At 34.3% G+C, this 21,421-nt stretch overlaps 2 protein-coding genes across 2 annotated transcripts in view; both read left to right on the top strand.

Moving 5' to 3' along the window:
* Positions 1–21,421, top strand: part of LOC134531232 (C-terminal-binding protein) — a 445,126-nt gene that overhangs the window by 67,800 nt on the left and 355,905 nt on the right. The gene's annotated exons all lie outside the window — the stretch shown is intronic.
* On the top strand, positions 1,514–21,044 carry LOC134531230 (uncharacterized). The gene is made up of 2 exons (XM_063366902.1): positions 1,514–5,264; positions 6,755–21,044. The coding sequence occupies exons 1-2, from the start codon at positions 5,120–5,122 to the stop codon at positions 7,591–7,593; spliced, it is 984 nt and encodes a 327-aa protein (XP_063222972.1). The 5' UTR covers positions 1,514–5,119; the 3' UTR covers positions 7,594–21,044.

Genomic DNA, 21,421 nt, shown 5'->3' with positions numbered 1-21,421 from the left:
TATCTCGCATAGTGGAAGAGGAGACATTGTGAAACATGTCGCTACAAAAAAAAAACACAACTAACACGTGAAGTGTATTGCTTCCAATAAAAAAAAATAATTTTGCTGTGAACAGTGATAATAGTGTTACACGAGCAGAATGTTATTTTACATCTTTTTTAGTTGCGGCCCTGCATGATCACTACACGACATCGCTAAATTATGTTCAACTAAATTAAATCTGCAACCTATAATTTGTTGAAATAAATTTTGAAGCAGGGACCATGTAACATGTGTACAGGTATGTCACTTAAATTTAAAGATTCTCATTTGTTGTTGTTTTTTTATATCCAACCTGTATTTATGGGCCTGAAAATTTTTATCGAGGACCTCATGATTTTTTAAATTTGAATGTTGGCAGGTCTGCTTTAAAGGAATATGCACATTTCTGTGTACTCGTGGTATCAACATCATTGATGTTTCTGGAAAAAAACAAAGGGCACCATATACGGCCAATGATAAATGCGTACTGCGAAGTGCAATATAAAACAGTTTATTTATATGGTTGCTATTTAATACCTAAAAAAAAAAACAATAAACAGTACGCTGGTACAATTTGTAATTCTTCATATACTTCACAAGTTTAAGGACAGTTTAACATAACTGGAACCGGAATAGTTTTTTTTCCTATGGGTAAAACGGCAAAGTTCCAGTAAAATAATATTTAGATCCTAAGGCAACGCACAATGGAAAATGAAGTGGTAAGGACTATGATAGGCTGTTCAAATAGACAACTTTTGCAAGGCATTGCTTAAATTCTAGATTGTGTGTATCTAACAAAGTATGCACAAGACAATGCAACTAGTTTCCCCTCGTAATTCTAAAACAAACACAACGCATTTTATAACAGTCGGCGAGTACGTTTAATTTCAGGGACATACAGGGTCCGGCAGGAAAAATTTTCAAATGTTGATTTCAAAAGACCTAAACTTACCGTGAACAGCCTACACTGTAAAACAATACATACAGTAAAAAATATTTATACTTTTTTTTAATTTCGAAACTAGCTGGCAAGAATTTTATGGTGACAATACACATTATTTACGATAAATTTTGCAATTAATTTGTGTGTGGTTTACCAGCATCATATATCTTGTAAAATGAAAATATTGTTTAAATATTTGGCTATAATTTATTTGTAAAATCGCAAAAATCTGTATGTGCAATTTTATACAATTTTTTGACGTAGCTAATACCGCCATATATAAGTGTAAATTATCTAATTTATGTAACTATCTTAGTTTGTATTATGGTATTTCTGTTAAAATAAATAATAGTTTTAAAAAACTAAAAAACATGCTTTGATAGAAAACCAAACTAAAAAGTAAAAAATAAATAGTTTAAAAAACTAAAAAAACACGCTTTAATAGAAAACCAAACTAAAATAAAAAGTATAAAATATTTTCAATAAATTTAAATTAAGAATAGTGTGACTATCAAAAAAATTATTTAATTGTAAAAAAAGCGTGGGGTGCTTTTTAAGATATTTACATAATGACTACTTTTACCAATATCTGTCAATAAAATATTATAACAATTGACATCAAACACCCCACGTTTTTTTACAATAAAATATTTCTTTGTTAATCACACTATTCGTAATTTAAATTAATTGAAAATGATTTTCTACTTTTTAGTTTGGTTGTCTATTAAAGCGTGTTTTTTAAAAGTTTTTTTAAACTATTTATTTTTTACTTTTTAGTTTGGTTTTCTATTAAAGCGAGTTTTTTTAGTTTTTTAAACTATTATTTATTTTTACTTTTTAGTTCAATTTTTCATTAATATGTGGTTTTTAATTTTAAACGATGATTTATTAAGCTCCCTTCGGAAACTTTATTTCATACGAGTACATGGTGCAAGACACTACCGTGTCTCCGGGTATAAACATCGCTAATCCTGATCATCCTGATCAGGATAATGGGACAAACTGGTACTTTGTATAGAATGAAACTCGGTGGTGCTTTGTCGTCTCGAGCTAAACGGGGCCCGCTCCCGCGCCGACAAAGCTAAAACAATAAAACAAATACCTAGAACGCGGGAAAGACGACATCCTCCCGACCGACGACTTCGTGCATCCTCGTGTATTGTCGTAAGCAAAAAAAAAAAAAAGAGGGTCGCATGTTGTGGCCACAGCGGGTGGTACCCCACCCCCTAATCCTCCCTTGCGAAAGACCGTAGCGCGGAGGGGAAGGATACTGCCGGTGGTGGGGGAACAGATCTCAGGGTCGCGCATTCTTGAGGCAAACGCCGGAACTAAATATAAATATTTGAAATACTGTTTATAGGCAAACCATCTATCGAATGTACACAAATGTATATTATTCAATATCGTCCTAAAATTTCCTATAGCTGTATTTTAAAATAAAACAATTTTTTAATAATTAAAAGATTAACAAATATAATATTTTTTTAAACTTATTAAAAATAGTTAAGCAGCAAACTTTTATAATGCAGCCAATGTCAACAATGTCTCCTTGCTGTAGATAATTAATTTGATTTTTTTCCGATGTTTCTAGGCTGTGCTAAGAGTGCAGCAAAATGAACACTTTTTCCCATTGTATATGTGCTATGAGACCGAGCCTTAAAAATCTGAAATGAAAGTTGATACTGTTCAGTTCACCTATCTATTTACATGCTTAAAAATGTTGTACAATTTGTCTTGTTTTCCTTGTCGTTTGTTTGTTGGGTTTCAGAATATAAATTCATAAATAAAGGTTTTTAAAAAATAGCTTTTATTCATTACTGTTCAAGCCAAATGTCATGGTACTCGCCCATTTAGTTGTTAATTCATTGGTCCTTAGAAAAATACAGTTAACAAAATAACGACTGGACGTTTGAGTCAAACGTTCTCTAAAGCACCGCAACGCGAAGTTTCGCCCGCCAAAAAGTTTGACACTAACTATACCATGGATTCTGAAAAACTTTTGTAGTGACTAAGGCTGGCTTGCACAGTTGTGACTTGAGGCAAAGTAAAGTATGTATTTATCCTTTTGAATATCCTGCAAATTTTTTTGCTTAGATTGTCTTACCTGACTCGCAAGCGGCCCTAAATGACCAGTTGGCAAGTTTGGTCATGGGCTAGTCTCTACCCTCTATTTTATATACAAAACCATCTTACACTACATAAACCAAACCGTGATGTTTATTCTATATTACAACCTCATTAACCATCTAAAGGGTGTGAAATCGTTTGTAAATCATGGACTAGGCAATAACTTGCCAGACGCTAGCTGAACTGATAAGTAAATTAACTTTCTGTACATTTTTTACATAGGCCTTATGGCTACCATATAAAAGTTATTTTGAAGGTACTGCCGAATTATCTCACATCCATAATTTTAATTCGTATAGTGAACAGAACTAATTTCTGTTGTGAATCGAGCCAATTCAAACTATGTTATAAAAACAGCGGCTTAATATCATTCCACATATTATAATTGCAGCGATTGGTGTTTCAATAAAATGGCATTTTCTTGTAAGTAGAAAATTTTAACGTTATTACAATAAATTTATACTCTATTTAGTAATCTTAAATTTAAAACACCCAATATTTCATATTAATTATTTTCAGCGATGACTTTGTTTGAATTATTTTGATACATTTCCTTTATTTTATAGGTTATTAACGTTTTTACCTTGTGCCGGCGATCTTATTGGGCTTATCGTATAAACTAATTCAAGGAACACCGGTACCTAAAGCTTGTTTCATACCCTCAGATCGAAGCCTGTAGTTTTTCGAAAATTTTAATACATTTATGACATTTTTATGTTTAGCATTAATTAAGCCTAGTCAGTTAATTACGAAGTTGTTGCTTTTCAACTCTCCCGCTTTACGCCTGCAAGTCCGAGGCGGGTAATCAACGAAACTCTACAAAACATTATACAAAAAGACGTCCACATTCATGGCATACCCGAAATTCTGATCCGAGTCCATCCACAGACACTTAGCGACTTAGCTACGGTCACCTGAAATAGTTCTGGGAAATATCGCACATGAGTGGTCAATTCATGTTGCACATTCGGATTGCATTGCCTACAGTTTTTAAAAAAAAACTTTCTGGATTATAGGGAGGCAAAATAATTAATCCCTAAAATTTGGACTGCAATTATTGCTAAGCCTACACTGCCAATAAAAAAAATTAATGAACGAAATATATACATATTTCTTACTAGAAACTTTTAGCCCTAAGCTGGTTATTCGACTATAGAATTTTATTGTACTGACTGTTTGACATGCGAAAGTAAGAATTCTCTCGCCGTGACACATAACGAGTACATAGGCGCGCGGTAAGTGGGCTAAAATATGTGAAGTGATGAAATAAAGTGGTATAATAATGTGTCCACCCATTTCCTCAGCCCCATTCCTCTACTCGCCTCCGAGTGCCACACTCATGATCTTTGCACTTTTCGTCACCCACTCAGCTTTGTCACCGCCTCGATTTAATTTACTGCTGTATAAAAGTTACAATTCAAACGTTTTAAATAATTGTTACATCATAGAAATACGTATCGTAGATTTTGAGTTAAGATTCTAGCACAGGCTTCATTCGCTTCTTCATGGACTTTCTACGATGAGATAAAGGTGGCTTGTTCTTGGAACATTTACGCCAATTTCTTCTCATAGCTTGAAGCTTAGCAACGAGAGAACACAATCACTTGCAGTGACGGGTTCACTGTTGCACACCCAGTCGCGTGATAGTAAAGAAAGGGCGTGGGAGCATTCTGGCATTGAATATATATAATGTATAGAAGTCGCGAGCCCAGGTTAAATTTTCTGGACAGTTTTGCAGAAGAATTGTCGTAGTAGCAAGCTCCGTCGCAGCGATCGCTTCAGTTGCTGGGTATCGGCAGTGCACGCCCCTAAGGCCCTCCTCACACGGGGATACTGAAGTTGCTTAGATACCGCGAGACTCGGCGACCGAGCGACTCGTCATGTAGATAGGCATGGCGTCACTCAGACGGCGATACTGGAGTGGCGGAGACTGGAAGTCGTAAGCAACGTAAATCCCGGCGACTCAGCATGCTGGTCTCCACGCTACTCCAGTAGCCTACGCGGCGCGATACTGTATTGTAGCGAACAATGGGCGAGCAGGCGTTTAATATCAAATTTGTAAACGAAGTTGAGAAACACCCAGAACTCTATAACTACAAGTTGAAAGGGTATTCAAAAAAGGATGTGACTGACAAAGCATGGAATGATGTCGCAAAAGAAGTGCAACTCACAGGTAAGTTGACAATATCTTAAACAACAATAATTAGATATAAAATATCTATCATAATAAACTAACTTGTGAAAAACCAAAATGTATATGTAAACAGCATGTTTTATATTTAGTATCTCACAAATACATTATTAGTAAAAGAAATATAGTTTTTATACAATGGTTATTCGTCCTTCGAAGAAATACCTTATTCTAAAACGTTTGTAACGTATAAAAATTACTTTCTATTGATATCTTTTCTTGGTTCCCAAGGGAATTACGCATGGTTTTTACGAACTTCGATAAAACTTACCACATGTTCAAAGTTGTTGTCATACTCACAGTAACCTACAAAAACACATGAAATACTTTAATACCTAATTAGTTATTGTAACAGTATTTCCACTGCCATGGAACAGAAGCCCGGGGTGTTAGAAAATAGTTTGCCAAGTAATTCCGCACTTCATGAGCAGTAGACCGATCATGTAACGTTAGGTCTTCTAGTGGCTGTGGATTGATGTTGGGCGTTTCTGAGTTGCCAAATGGTTCACCAGCAAAATATTTAATACCTTCACTTTTCCGAATGAAGTTGTGAAGAATGCAGACAGATTTTATTACATCAACCACTCTTTCCGTAGTTCGGCAGCGAATAGCAGTGTTCAACACTTGGAACTTTTCTGCCATCATTCCGAAAGCGCACTCCACTGTTTTCCGTCCTCTGCTCAATCTGTAATTGAATATTCTTTTAACATCATCAAGTGTTCTCTGAGGGTAAGGACGCAGCAAATATTGTGACAATGGAAAGGCCTCATCTCCAACAAAGTAAAAAGGAAAGTCAATCTCATTGTCGTCATCTGGTAATCGTGAAGGCGGTGGTATGTCTAGTCCTCCATTTGCAATCCAGTGTTTGACAGCTGATGCGCGAAACACTCCTCCATCGCTGTTTCTACCTGCATAGCCAGTTTCAATAAGAGTGAAGAAACCATCTGCATCACTGCTAGCCAGCAGCACTATTGAGTGATACATTTTGTAATTAAAGTTACTTGAGCCAGTTCCAGGTAATTTTTATATTCGAATATGCTTACCGTCCAATGAACCCAAGCAATTGGGTAAATTCCACAGTGAATAGAAACGCTGTGCTATCATTCTCCACTTTTCTTCTCCTGGGACAGGCATGTAGGACTCTTTCAACGATTCCCAAATTAATTTGGTAGTTTCTCGTATGATGTTGATAACTGTGCTTTCTCCTCTAGCAAAGTACATCGACAGCGATACAAATGTACCTCCTGTTGCCAAATACCTGCAACAAAGTTAAATTAAATTTTACTTCATAATACATTCCCCATGTACCATTTATATATTTTTTCTTCAAATAATAAACATATGTTGTATATATCTGGATTATACTTAATACTACTTCACTTTTGTATTTGTTTTTTGTTTACTGTAAATTAGTTAGGAATTCATCCATTGCAACGATTTATATTTATGTGAACAATGTTGTTTGTTTTCAGTTAACGAATGCAAAGAAAAATGGAAAAATCTCCGTTCAGTTTTTGTCCGTCACATAAAGCCACCTCCAAGTGGTTCAAGTTCCAAAAATAAGAAACCATATTATCTATCGGAGGCAATGAAATTTACCCTACCATTCATAAAAACGCTTGGTACACCATCGGGGAATTTGCCAGAAGTCATCAATGAACAAAACCTGGAACACAGTTCATCTGACCCAACACAAAATACGGAAGACGTTGCGGCTGAAGAGGAGGAATATATCTCAGATAACGCAATACTAACTACAACACCACAACTTTCCCTTCCTTCACCTATGCTGCCAAATACTGACTTCTCGCAAGAACATGCTCATCATTCCCAACAAATGACTCATGATCCCTTTTCCAACCCAAAAGATAATTTATCAAAGCGTAAAAAGCAAACAGTGACGGAAGTGGACAAGTCCTTTATGGAATACATGAATGCAAAGAAAAGGAAACTTGAATCGAATTCAAACGATGATAGGCAAGTAAAAAAGTCGTTTCTTCTAAGCCTTTTACCAGAAATCGAACCTTTGACAGATGCACAAATGAAATCATTCCGACGTAGGGTTCTGCAGCTTATTGATGACATCACGAATCCAAAAGACATGCACCAACACGTACCAGCTTACCAACAGACCCCAACTTACTCCTACAGTGTTTCCACGCATTCATCGTTGGCTACAGATAATGCTTCAATTTGTTCGTCGCCTGGAAATCAAACTATTCCACAGAAAGTACAAGATACTGAAACGCAACAGTATTTTGAAGTCATCCAAGAGACTTTACAATATGAGCAGGAACATAATGTGATGTGATGTTTTGTTGGGTGTGTAAACATATAACTTTGGTGTACGTGTTTTTATCTCTATTATGTTGTTTATTTTTGTGTTTACAGTCATGATTTGAATGTTTGTGTAATGGGTATTCTTTAAATAGTTTATATATATACATTTTTTCTTTTGCAGTACATTATTTGAATGTGTATTTCTTAGGTATATTTGAATTTAACATTGGAATGAATTTATGCATAAGATATGTTTATACTTTCACCTTTCAGTTGACTGGAATACTTGGGTATAAATAACTTTAGATTATTTAACCTGTTAACGTTAAAGTGCACATTCTTAAGATCCATACAACAGCCATTTTCCACAGATAAAATAAGTAATTGCGGCCTCAAGTTAAAATGCATACATTGTTTTTATTCGCCAAGCATCAGTATATACGTTAAAATACTTGGAAAGAAATAGATTTGTGTTGAAGGGAAACATTTAGAAGTGCCTTAACAAAAATTCGTAATAATTTGTATTTCTTAACTTACTTACCTCAAAGTTATCAGCAATCGTTCACCGGGGCTCACGCATTCCCTCATAGTGGTATCCCTATAATACATCGCAGGTGTAACAATTTCCGTTAACATTTGGTAAGTCTCCTTCGTCATTCTGTAGAAAGCGATGAATTTTGAGTCTGTCTCTTGCAATTCTTTGGCCGCGACAAATAATCTACAATTAATGTTCCTTTCTATATATGGATGAACCCACAATCTTTTCCTACTTCGTTTTCTATAATGTTGATAATATTGGATAACAATATCACTATCGTCACTGCTGTTATCACTGGACATTACATACAATATATAGGCACTTCACGGTTCCACAAGATACTCGGGCTGTACTCACGATGCATTTTTTCCTCCCAGTCTCTGATATTTTAGTAGCGTCGTGTGAAGATAACGGGCGACTAGAGTCACCCAGTCACACAGTTGCCTAGTCTCCAGGCTACCAGCGATCGTTTTGTAGGCAACTTCAGTATCCCCGTGTGAGGAGGGCCTAACGATCTTTGGCTACACTAGGCGTCATACCACCACCCTCCTCCCCTCTCCAAAGTCTTGCTGGATCTAATATCCCGGCAACTGTTACAGCACCGTTAGGCGACATTCAAGAGAAGTTTTCCTTACCTCTGCCTTTAGAACGATGAAACTCCAAGAGAAGCCAGCGACTGAGATCTTTGAGTGGGAGGGATTTTGTACCCGATTAACGTGAAAATTAGCTCCTAAAAACTTAATATCGGGCCTACAGTCAGTCTTGATTGGAGTTCACTATTAAAATTTAAATACCTACTTATTCAAACTTTATCTCGCATTGATAATTTTGTACATTATATAGAATACGAAATGTGCATAAACGGGTTGTCCGAATGTGAGGAACAGAGTTAACGAGGCACATCCATGTTCATTTTTTTTAAAGTAAGAAATAAGGTCAGTATTTTCGTTTTACATTATTTATAGGCTGTATGCGATGTAAGTCCTAAACTATTTAATGTAAATTATCAAAGTATGTAATCCTTTAGTTTTTTTATTAAAAATTTCCACATTTTTTTTTTTGAAAAATAATTTAATTAGATTACAACAATCACATAATTTAGATTTCTTCGTTTTGACTAATATCGAGTAAAACCGAACAATGTTAACTGGCGAACGCTAGTTAATGTTTAATTTAAATTTTAATACAGCAGATTGTTTCCCACTTTGACTGTTTCACATAAGTTACATTTGATTGGTAAGTATTTCAACACAAAGCTAGAACTCTATACCATTAAATGTGCTTAAGAAATCAACTAAATAATGAATGATTTTTGATTATCTATAATGGAGCTAATCTATTATTTGTACAATGTTATAATGTCAATAGTTTAATGGTCATTGTTAGAAACGTTTATGTGAAATAGAGTGCATTTATTTACCAAACAGAGAAAATACTTTGTAAGTGTAAGACAAACAAGTTTGAACTTTTTATCTTGTACAAAAATAAAAATAAAAACCTAGTGGAAAAACTATCATACACAACTTACCTCAGTAAGTAAGCCTATAGATTTTTAAAATTAAAGTAGATTAAACCGTTTAAAATATATTGAATACTGTTTTTGTTTACCTGTATTCATTAACAATTTTTCTTTATATTCAAAAATATTGAACTATGATTGTAAAAAAACGGAAGACTTAAAAAATTTATATCGAGATTCTAAACAGTAGGTACTAAACACGAAGTATTAAAGACTTCCTTCGTTAGAACTATTGTTAGTTTGAAAGCTTTCAACACAAGTTTCAGGTAAATTAATGTAGTCTTAAATTTGACAGTCGATTATTTCTTTGGTTTTACACACATGCTAAAACAACTCTTGCATTTACGAACGAATCACTGATTTGTGAACCTCTCTCTACATGCCAGTGAGTGTATGCGTATCAGTCGTTCGTTTTAGTTTGAAAATGGAATATTTTACAATAGTTGATGTTAAAAAAAGTACCTAATTACAAGATGATTTTACTTAACGTATAAAATACTTTAGTACAAACAAATATGTTTGCAATACAGTATTCTTAAATGTTGGTAATAAAGTTTATATTTAATTTTATTACCAAAACATGTTGCAAGGCGACACTGTCCTTTGTGTATAAAAATTAAAATGGAAAATTGTGTGTGGCACAAACAGATTACATTTTAAGAAAAACTTTTTCTTTTTAGATGTCTCAAATGGATTTTGAGGAGTGGAAACGACAAGCTTTTGGAACTTCAAATAGTTCATTAATACATTATGTAATATGTGCTGATCATTTTAATACCAAAAATTAAAAAAAAAAAAAATACTGAAGAACTCTTTGAACTATTTTGCAATTACGAATATGCACAATCCTAGTGCAGAAGAAAACTTTAAGGATCAAGAAACGGCCAAGATTACTAAATGTGACGACGCCACCCACAAACTTAAGTCCTCCCAAAGGTCATAAACCAGAAATTCTCGGAATGATTCCGAAATACATAATACTTATTTTAGCAATAAGAAAGTAGCAGCATCGCTTATTAGTAATGGTAGGACTAACGAGCCTACCACACTGCCAAATACTGATTATACACTATGGAAAATATGACTTATGGTGAAGTTTCGTAAGAGAGAATTGTTGCATATAAATAGTTTAAATAAATGTTCATCTGAATACAGGATCCAGGTTGTGGTTGATGTGTATGGGTTTATTGACCGACCGCCCTGATGTCACGGCGGCCATCTTGGATGATCTTTACCTTTACTTTTGACCTTAACCTTGGACCTTGACCCTGACCACAGTCGCCTTTTGAATTATGCCATATTTAAATCGAACGTCTCACTCCCCGAACGTTGCAATTTTCGGTATGGTCGCCATATTTACATCGATAGTCCCAATCCCCTAACGTTGCACTTTTCGGTACGGCCAGAACATTGAATTCTAATGTCACGCCCATCTTGGATCTGACATCACAGCCACTTTAATTCTGACGACACATAAACCATCTTATTTTCTATTTGGAGGCAGCCATCTTGGATGACATCATGACCGCCATATTGGTTTATCTGTTATGCTGGAGGCCGCCATCTTGGATACTGACTTTTTCTTTTGTTCCTAGAGAGTGCCAGTATCACACTGTATCATGCATGTAAGGGCGAGGTTCCATTATGTGGTACTATTATTGTGGTCCTTAGACATATCAAAATTAATTTTTATACAAAATACATTGGAACCGAGGTGATTCGGACCAAGCCAGTTCAAGCTGAACCTGTGTTGGAAAACATACACCTTTGACCGCATGGCCATCCAGACATTTACCAGACCGAGAATTAAAAAGGTATAAAAAAGAACACTCACATTCGGATTTGTAAATTTTTTAATTTGAAGGAATAATAGCATCACCTACTAGAGTGCGTTGCCGTCATATTAGTTTAATTTTTACGGCATAGATTGCAGTATTTTTTATTACATTAATAAACACCATTTTGTGGGCCGTTTTGGCCTCCATATTTTCGGCGTCTTGGCCACCATTTCGAAGTTCTGTAATTATTAAACTAGAAAAATTCCAAAATTAATAAAAACAAATCACTTCTTAATATACTGATTGATTCAAACAATAACAGTGTTTGGTTCGATCCCTGATCAATACAAATAACGATAATTTAATTAAAATTTCCATAAAAGTGACATGTTTGAGAATAAAACAACAAAATAGAAAATTATTTTTTGACGTGATTTATAGTTTATTACAAGAATAAAAACCAATCACTTGTGTTTCTATATTTCTGCATCTGCTACCCACGAATTAAAGCGACGTTATAAACCCCACCACTTGTCGTAGGATAGTCCATTTCTTCATTTGAGAATCTACTCCACCAAGTACGTATCGGGATGCATCATAGGCTGAATCTCTTCTGTATAAAATTCGTCACAAATAGGCTCGTGGTCCAAATATTCGAGGTAGTAGGTTCTAGGGTGGTATTTATATTTACGTCTTGAGCAATTCCTTCGTCAAGAAATTCTTATATGCATTCTTATTTAAACATTTGTGTACTATAGAGGTTGCTTGAGATGATCTCAAGTGATCGTAAACAAGACAATCTTGATGAAGACCATCTTATGATAGTCCCATATGTCTTATTTCTGAGAGGGCATTCTCCTGTTTCATAGTTGTTGCTTGAGAACACCACCGTAGAAGCATGTTTCATAGTCACTGAGACCGTGCTTAAGGGGCCTCCCTAGTAGCATCAGAAGTTAGCGGAACACTGTTTTTTAAATAATGATGGGACTTTATTAATCGACACTACGAATCTGAAAATTTTTCACCCACGAGAAGATACTACACGAATTGTGCATAGACGTTAACATTTTTGTTTTTTTCTATCAAAATATGAAATAAAAAACCACCAATTTGTCCAACTTTGGGGCCATTTTATACTGCTTAGGAGAATGACAGAAAAAAAGTACAAGCCTAGAAAAAAAGATAATTTTTTTCTGAAGAAATTCATGTATTTAAAACATATAGTCATCGCTTTAAATTCCGAGATTTCTTTTCCGCAATTTCTGCAAATCCTGAAAGTTTTCCACCGTCTCGTGCTGCCGCTCGGCGAAGCCAGCTCGCAGCCCACAGCTCAGGTAGCGTGTTGGGGGAACCCTGCTCGGAGGGGAGGCAGGCTACCTGTGTGTGCGTGCGTGCGTGAGAGGGAGACAACCCACAACCAGCAACAAAAGATAATCCCGTGACCGAAAGAAATTCTCAGAATTGCTTTTAGTATGCCTCGCCACAGTACTGTGTGCTCGACTTACTCTATGACTATATTCGTGTATCTCTAAAAACAAAGCTTACAATACCATATCATGCATTATGAAATAAAGTATTGAAACTGATCAAACAAAACATTGAAAGTTGGCGTACAAACTATTTATTGGTGGCTTTACAGTCTCGCTAGCTAATTCGACAAAATTTATATTTAACTTTTAACATTAAAATACACTTAATTGTTTTTCCTTCTATTTTTAATAAAAATTAAAAAAAAAAAAACAATTATTATACCACCCAATATTTTTTGAAATTATTTATGTTTTCCAAAATTATTTTACACATCTTACAACGCCGGGGGAAAAATTTTATACTGGTATTAACCAAATGGTTAACTATTTACAAAAGTTTTGATACTTAAAAATGTAGGTTTATATAAAATGTATGTTAAATTAAAAGAAAAATCGTATTTTAAAACTAAATGTCATTTTGCTATGCTTTTTGGTTAGATAGATGTCTGATGGTCTGCACTGTTTTAAAAATGTTCATGGAATGATAAATAAAAAAATAAAAACTAGGAAAGTTCTATATTAAATAATTTGTCAGAAGTATATAAATGTTCCTCCTGGTGCAGGAGTCACGAGGAGGATTGAAGATGGGGTCAGTAACCGATCGCTCACATATGTAGTTATGGATGGTATGTTATTAATTACAAAATTAAAAAAAAAAAACATTTTGAATTTAAAAGGTATAAATAGTGGCAATGTTTAATAAAGATAACGTAAATTTTCAGATAAACTTATTTCTACAACTCGATTAATTAATAAGGGCAGGAAATAAATTTTTACAGCAATTTTACAAAATTATTAAAATTTTACTAACCACAATTAATTTATCCAAAAACCAAAATTAAGTAAATATTGCCCATACATTACAAAATCCACGAAAGAACCGTGCAAATTATTTTTGTTAGATGCATTATTTTTCTTTCAAGTTCTTTATTTTTTAATACTTCACCTACTTATAATTATTACATATTTGGCACATGGTCCTTCACGCCCAATTAAAGGGCCTGAATAATTAGAACGCGAATCTGATCAAATTTCACGCCTGTTACTTTACCTGCAACCCGGAGCGGTGTGAAATAAATTATCGTACTCTCGTGACTTTGGCAATCAACTTAAATATTTATGAGTTAAAACAAAACATAACTATAAAGGATAATCAAAAAAATTGTACAATTTTGAAAGCTTGTTCTGTTTTTATATAGTACACAAAGCAGTTAAACCATAAATTATTTGTTGTTGAAAAAAAAATTATCCTTAATCTTTCATGCTTTTTTCCTTGATTTTTATTTCCAGATATTTCCGTTGTAGTAATTCTTATATATATAACAATATAGCAATCTAGAAAAAAAAAAGGTAGCCTTATTCCAAATATATTATGATAGACGTTAGTTAACTAAGAATATAAATTCGCTTTACAACCACAGCTTGTACACAAATCGTAAAAAAAAAAAAAATGGGTTCTACTTACAGGCCGTATTGAACGTAGTAGGTTTATGACAAATACAACAGCAATAAACATATGGCTGAGTCTGCTTCCATGTACACGTTTTTTTTAAGTTATCACTTTTAAAGCGGGTAAAGTTTACCTATCAAGTAGCTTAGCATTACCCAAAGTGAATGTCGTGCAGCAGAAAATGTTCGAAATATGTAATATTTGTATCACTGTTGCGTTACAGACCTGCAACTTTTTTCAGTGCGCGATGTCACTCTTATGTAAAAATATGTCGTGTTTAGCGCAAACGTGTTCGAATGAATCCACATCGATTTGCCAAAGAATACCAATCGATGTCGGCAAGATACATAAGTATACAAACCATCGTTTACAAGTGTATTCATACGTAAGTATAAAACTGGCGGCGGGCCATGATGCAGTTGGTTCTTCACGTACAGTCCACTGACGGGATAAGAAACGTCAAAGATCTTATATGGCTATTCTGTAAACTTGTATGTCATTTCACTGCCTGCTTTAGACAAACAACATCCATTACTTTTAGCTTTGGCTTGAAAAGAATTACTCCGGCCGGCTTTCTTATAAGACTTATTTCAGCTCCTCGTGCGACCAGTGTGTATAATTTGTCCGCGGCCTTATCTTTGGGTGAAAGTTATTTGGAAGGGAATTTGTATCGGTAATGTTATTGTTCATCATGTATTACATAACAATTCGACTTACATACGCACATGTGTTTTTAAAATATATGTTAATAATTTGCAATACAAAGTGTGTTGAATTTCATGTAAGTATTGAATTTTTTTACATTATGTACGAACATAATAATCACAATATTTCATGAGAAATTTTTAACACATTTTACAAAGCAATCTCTAATTTCTTCCACACCTCATGGTTAACCTTACTATTTTATTTCATGTTTCAGTTGATTTAAACTGTTTGGAATCATAATATGACGGACAATGAAGAATATTAGTTGCAGTAAATTTTATGAGAGGATTTACTTATTACATTAGATATACCTCAATTTTTACCTCAAAGGAAAATGTTGCATATCATTAAATGATAAATATTTGTTTCCCATTAATATAGTTTATGAACATAACTTATTGTGATAATACCTACATTAGTTAAATTGTGTTTTTGTAATGCTCTCCTATTGCAGTAAAATTCTTGGGCAAATTGAATAGCATATACTTAGTTGATCTTTAACATAAGCTTTTGGAATACATAAATGTAATAAATTATGTTCTCGTGATTTTAACAATTAAATATTTCTTCGCACGAAAAAATTAATTAACTAAAAAAATATTGCAGTAAATTTATACTCAAGGACTAAAAAAAATTATTTTTATTTTAAATAATATTGTATTTATGTATACTTTTCTGAAAAAAAGTAGATTCAAGAAAACAAATTTTCTTCTTTTTTATTTTGTTCTTGAACTTACTTGACAATCAATATTGAACTTCAACTTTATACTTTCGGTATAGCACTTTTCGATTTATTCTACAGATTTTCGCCCGTGATTCCAGCTATACACTTCACTGACACCTTGAGCACAAGTCAGTGCACACTGAGTTATTCCATACCACCCGCGCTTGTCATCGATAAAATCTGAACTCAGGTGGATTCAGCATGACTGATTAAGCCTGCAGTCTGAATCCACCTGTAGGCCGCTGTTGCAACAGCTTAGAAATTTACACTGCTCGTAAACAGTCTGTATGTAACTCGGAACGGGATTCCAGTTCATTCGTGTATATTTATTCATCATATTGTGCAACGTTAAAGTCATTAAAAAAATAGGCAAAAAAATAAAATGCTAAACATGTAATAAGTGCCAGAAAATAATAATATTAGTAATATTTAGTGTAACTAAATACAACGTGAACCCTAAAATATAAAGTTGACGATGTGTCGTTGGTGGGCACTTGTTTGTTCCTGACATTTTTTTCTCTACACAATTTTAAAGTGAGTTTGACATGCACTTTTTCTTCAAGAAGTAAGTTATAAATTTGTTTGTCTTTATTGCGATTTCAAAAGTTGATTTGTGTCTAAGAGTTAAATATTTAATATTATTGTCATCATTTTATTCCCAGTTTTATTACTCAATATATTAGTAGGACGTGATTTCTCGTCGCGGTGCGAAAGACTTTTATGAATGAAAGCGTAACTGTTCGTGCAAAACCATTCATCACACAAATGTCAGTTCGAAAGTATAATGTTGGAAATTTTTTTAATTATATAATTTTTACAAATTTTTTTCTGAAAGCACACGCTAACGCATCGATTTTTGGTGACAGCATTTTTTGTAATGTATGTAAATCTCTTAATTATGTAGAACGTTAATTAAAAAATAAAAATATATGTTTTAATTAGAATTGACGATTGTTTGCATTTCATGGATATTGACTGGATCGTAACACTTATTTGATGTTTAAAGTTAATAAACACTGTCAGGAAGCAAGCAAGGCAATGCGAGAACATTATCCTTTTGATTAAATGTAGCGAAAGGGAAAAACAGTCACCTTTCTTGCCACGATCTTGTTCACAGATAACGAGATAACGCAGGTATGAGCAGCAAATGGACTCCACACAATGACAAAAGAGCCTTCCCCTCTAACGCTCCCATTATTCCGCCCCCCTCGCTGAAACGCCCTCTCCCCCCTCCACCCAGGCGCAGGCGACAGGCTCAGGTATATCGCCCCGCCCAACCACTGGCCGTAGCACGTGGCCAGTGGCCCAACGCGCTAAACATTTTTACTAGGGAGGCCCGTTAAGGCGATTGGTGCAGGGTGAAAAACAGTCATGCGTCCGAATAAGCTGAAAATTGGCTTATTTGCTTCATAAACGCTTGCTTATCAATACTATATAGTCAGCCGGATCGTATATAAGCTAGCGGGTGAGATATCACAATTTAGTGGCGAGACAGCTCTCGTGGGTGAGGGGTGTCGAAGTTGCTCCGCGGCCTGCGATCTAGCGGACATCGCTGGAACGTCTTGCAAAACTATCGTAGTCTCTCTCTCTCCCCACATTTGTCCGCGGAGCGGACAGAGGGAAAGAAGCCACGAAGGGCCTTCTCCCCCATCCCCTGTCAGAATCCTCGCAGCGCACAGCCGTGATGCGATAACCGGTTTTAGCCAGCCTTACTTTCGTTCGACCCTCAATGGCAAACGAAGACATAAACACAACCATTGTAAAATTCTGAACATATGAAATTTTTAACTTATTTAGAGTCGACTATGCTTGTGTTATAATATAAATACATATCTATTTTTAATATAAAATGTATATATAGTATATTATAATATATGCCTATGTTTACTGCTGTAGACATTGTGCGTATCACCAAAAACGCGCAGTAAAGTCATCAGGCACAAACAGACTGATAATGGGAATAGATCAGTGGCGTAGCATTTGTGTGTGTGTGGGGGGGGGGGGGGGGCGGAGAGGGCGGCACTTTGGCCGGGGCGGCATTTCACAGGTGGCGGTAACATAAAGTTAATGTTTTTCAAGGTTTTTCCCCGTAAATTTTTTATTGTTATTCCCATATATCCATGTACAATTTTCAATGCATGGATATTGCAAGGTTTCTCAATAACTAATACTTAGGAAACTTATTTGGTTTCAATTTTAATTTAAACGAACATCTCTCCTTGCCAATTCTTTGTACTTCGCCGTAATGACTGAGCGTATCTCTTTATTTTATTCAGTCGTGTTTCAATTTGATACGTCTTACAAGGTATCGATGACTTTGAGAAAAAAGCGAAAAACGAACACAAACTATTTCGCGGCCTTCATATGAAACTATACGTAGCGTACATATTGAATTTCTGCGTATCTAGTTTGCAGAGCTGTTCGTTTTATGTAGGCGATTTCTCTTTCTCCTATCGTTATTGCATTACGTTTTCTCTGTAATTTTTTTAATAGGTATTCTGCCATCTCTGTCATGTTTGTTTACCTGTAGAATAAAATGCAATATTATAAATTAATTTTTTTACAAACATGTTGTTCATATGTCAAAAAATGTCATTTTCAAATTTAAGGTTACTGTTATTCAATAATTACCATGCCCCAATTTTTTATAATCAATTAGAAAAATAAGAGGACGGCAAATCTGGGATCCGCGCCGGGTGCTAGTGACCTGTGCTACGCCTCTGGAACATAGGCCAGTTCCCGAAACGTCGCAACAGTTTTGTCATTGGAATCCTACCGTGTTAGTCGGTGTTGTCGTTATGTTGTCCATATTACCTTTTTTTTCCATCGTTGTTCGTATGTTTTGATTATATTTAGAATATTAAAACAAACATTTAAATGGCTCTAACTGTATGTACTAAGGGCGTAAAGGTGTTGTTTCGCGTGCGTATTATGGTCACCCATAGCAGTAAGGGTTCAATAATTGTTTCAGACAATATTTTTGTATAATATTTAGAACGTTTAAAAACTTTGGATGGATTTGCTGAACTATACCTGCTAAGAGGGTTAGAATTTATCAATCCCTCAAAACTTATTTTTTCATTATGTACAGCTAAAATGCGCGTATCGAAAATTGGTTTAGAAAATTTTTCGTTTTAATATTTTAAATGATTAAAAATTTTAATTGATTTGATACTGTGTCTAATAGTGGAGTTACGTTTTTTCCTCCACCCTCTCTGTTTTCTATCCGTACAGTAATAGTTAGTCGTACACAAACATTTTTTGGAAGACATATGTGGATAATATTTAAAAGGTCTGCATGAATTTTCAAAGCAACTGTTACTGTGGCTACTACGGTAATAATATTTTTTATCGTTTTCCTTTCGTCCATATTTTTTTGTCTTCCCGCTGTTATTGTTGTTCGTTTAATAATTGTTTCAGACCAATTTTTTTCATAATAATAGCCAGTTTACAATATTTGACACCAATTGCAAAAGTCTACAATTAAATGAAATTAATTTAGAAATATAAAAACTGTATGCAACTATTGTTATAAAGCTATTAGTATCGAATTCAAGAAATATGGGTGAGAGCTAAGAAATTCGATATCGTAAATGAGCTCAAATATTGTTACCAATTCCTCTTTAAAGACTTTATATTTATATAATATATAACACTTGAAGACTAAATATCGAAAATAAAGGATGTTTTTTCTTTCTCACTATTTTTCTATTCACTTAACTCTTTTTATGCATAGACATAAAATGATTAGTCATAGTGGTTAAAGTTAATCCTTTGCGTGAATATTCACTTGCACCTAACTCGCTGAGCGTCGGCAAGTGTAAAATAAGTACATATTTCACTAGAATTTGATTTACTCATAATAAAAATTCATAACTACACTCTTAACCTAAAAAATTGTTTCTGTTATTGATCCATCATTAAATTACCAAACTGCGGAGGATACACAATCACTATGTTGGGTTGGAAGGTTGTTAGCGTAAAGCTTTTTAATTTACTATTTTCTTTTATTGCTAACAACATTGGCATTCACAGGTTACAATAAATAATTAATATTGCACGACAGGTACAAAACTTGTACATAGGTATATATGCTATACACTGCCACGCATTACTAACAATTAAAAATTAAAGGACATACATTATATGAACATGAACATAAATTGAATATATGCAAGCACTCATTTTCTTTAGCCCATAGAAATATATTTTCCATGATCAATTTGTAATTTATGAAGTACTTATTTGACATTGTTGAAAGTTAGATTTATTAATTAATATTGAAGGTATGCACAATTTGCATAGTAAAATAGATATTAATTATTGTATTTAAAGGCACACACGTACTTTGACATGTATAGGAATCTTAGCTTACCACAAAAAGTCGAAAATGTCATTCGCAGCATACCGCAGAGAAAAAAGTGTGAACCTCTATTAATTTATCAAGCCTTCCAAAAATTACAGTGCAGTGGTTACATAATGACATTACAATAAACAGTAAAATAAAGACTCATGTGTACTTAAATTAAGAACAGTTTTATTTCTAATTTTGTTAAAGCATTTTAATATAGTGTGCAGCACTACATGTACATCCCAAGACTGATAACACACCACTTCCAAATGTTTGTTTCTGTTTCTCCACCTTCTAGAAATTTTACATAGAATGAACTTACTTTCAGACTGTTATTTTTAACTGTAGTCTGGAGATTACACCACAAGTCCATGGAAAACATAATGTATTTAAAAGAGAAATATGTATTATTAGTCTGGATTGCTTTCTCTAAATTACTGATAAAATTTTCAAATACAACAAATTATATACTAACAATAATAAAACTAATTAGATTCAAGAACAAAAAGTGTCACATAACTAATAAATTTTAAAATGTCTTCACTTCTTTGTTAAGTTTCTTTGACTTTGCTTCTTCTATGTATTCAGGATCTCTGCATTTCAGTCCACGAACATTCCTCGGGTCAACAATCTCAGGAAGAACACAGTTAAAGTAAAACCGTTCTAACTTCGGAAGCATGTCTTTTTTCCAAAAGGTCTCGTCGCACTGAACGTGGACGAATTCGGTATCAAAGTCACAAAATAAAATCAGCACACACTGCTTCCTTTTCGAAATATTCAATTGTCCTTGAATTTGGTAGAAAAAAGGATGTGTTCTTTTCAGTTCCAACATGTCTTCACTGTCAGTGTGAACACCTATGTTTTTTACTTTGGAAGCCTCTCGTATAGATTTTACAGGAGAATTGTTAACTTTAAGGTTGTTGATGGAAGGGAAACATTTAACTTCAATGATAGTGTCGTTCTCAACTGTTCCATCCGGACTTGCTCCAAGATAAGGGTACGATGGGTGAACAAAAAGTCCACAAGGGGACACTTTTTTTTGGAACTTATTTTCGTAAGCTTTAATTGCGGTACTTTCATGCATACGTCCGTACCGTATTGCGCCTGTGTTGATATCCTTGGGGTGCACTATTGAAACCACCATATTGTGGCAAGATGTGTCACATCTCATTTTGCAAACTTTAGAGAATGACGATGCAGTCAGTCTGTTTAGTCTTGCTTCCCTCCAAACAACATTACAATGTTGGCCGACCGTATTTCTC

The sequence above is a fragment of the Bacillus rossius genome, chromosome 3 (genome assembly GCF_032445375.1).
Source record: "Bacillus rossius redtenbacheri isolate Brsri chromosome 3, Brsri_v3, whole genome shotgun sequence".
NCBI lineage: Eukaryota > Metazoa > Arthropoda > Insecta > Phasmatodea > Bacillidae > Bacillus > Bacillus rossius.
The sequence above is the reverse complement of the archived record's forward strand: the minus strand, read 5'-3'. Positions and strand labels throughout refer to the sequence as shown.

Excerpts from the sequence above, each read along its gene's own strand:
- LOC134531230 (XM_063366902.1), top strand. The coding sequence starts at position 5,120 with ATGGGCGAGCAGGCGTTTAATATCAAATTTGTAAACGAAGTTGAGAAA. Across the intron at positions 5,265-6,754 it reads AAAAGAAGTGCAACTCACAG|TTAACGAATGCAAAGAAAAA; the intron begins GTAAGTTGACAA and ends GTTTGTTTTCAG.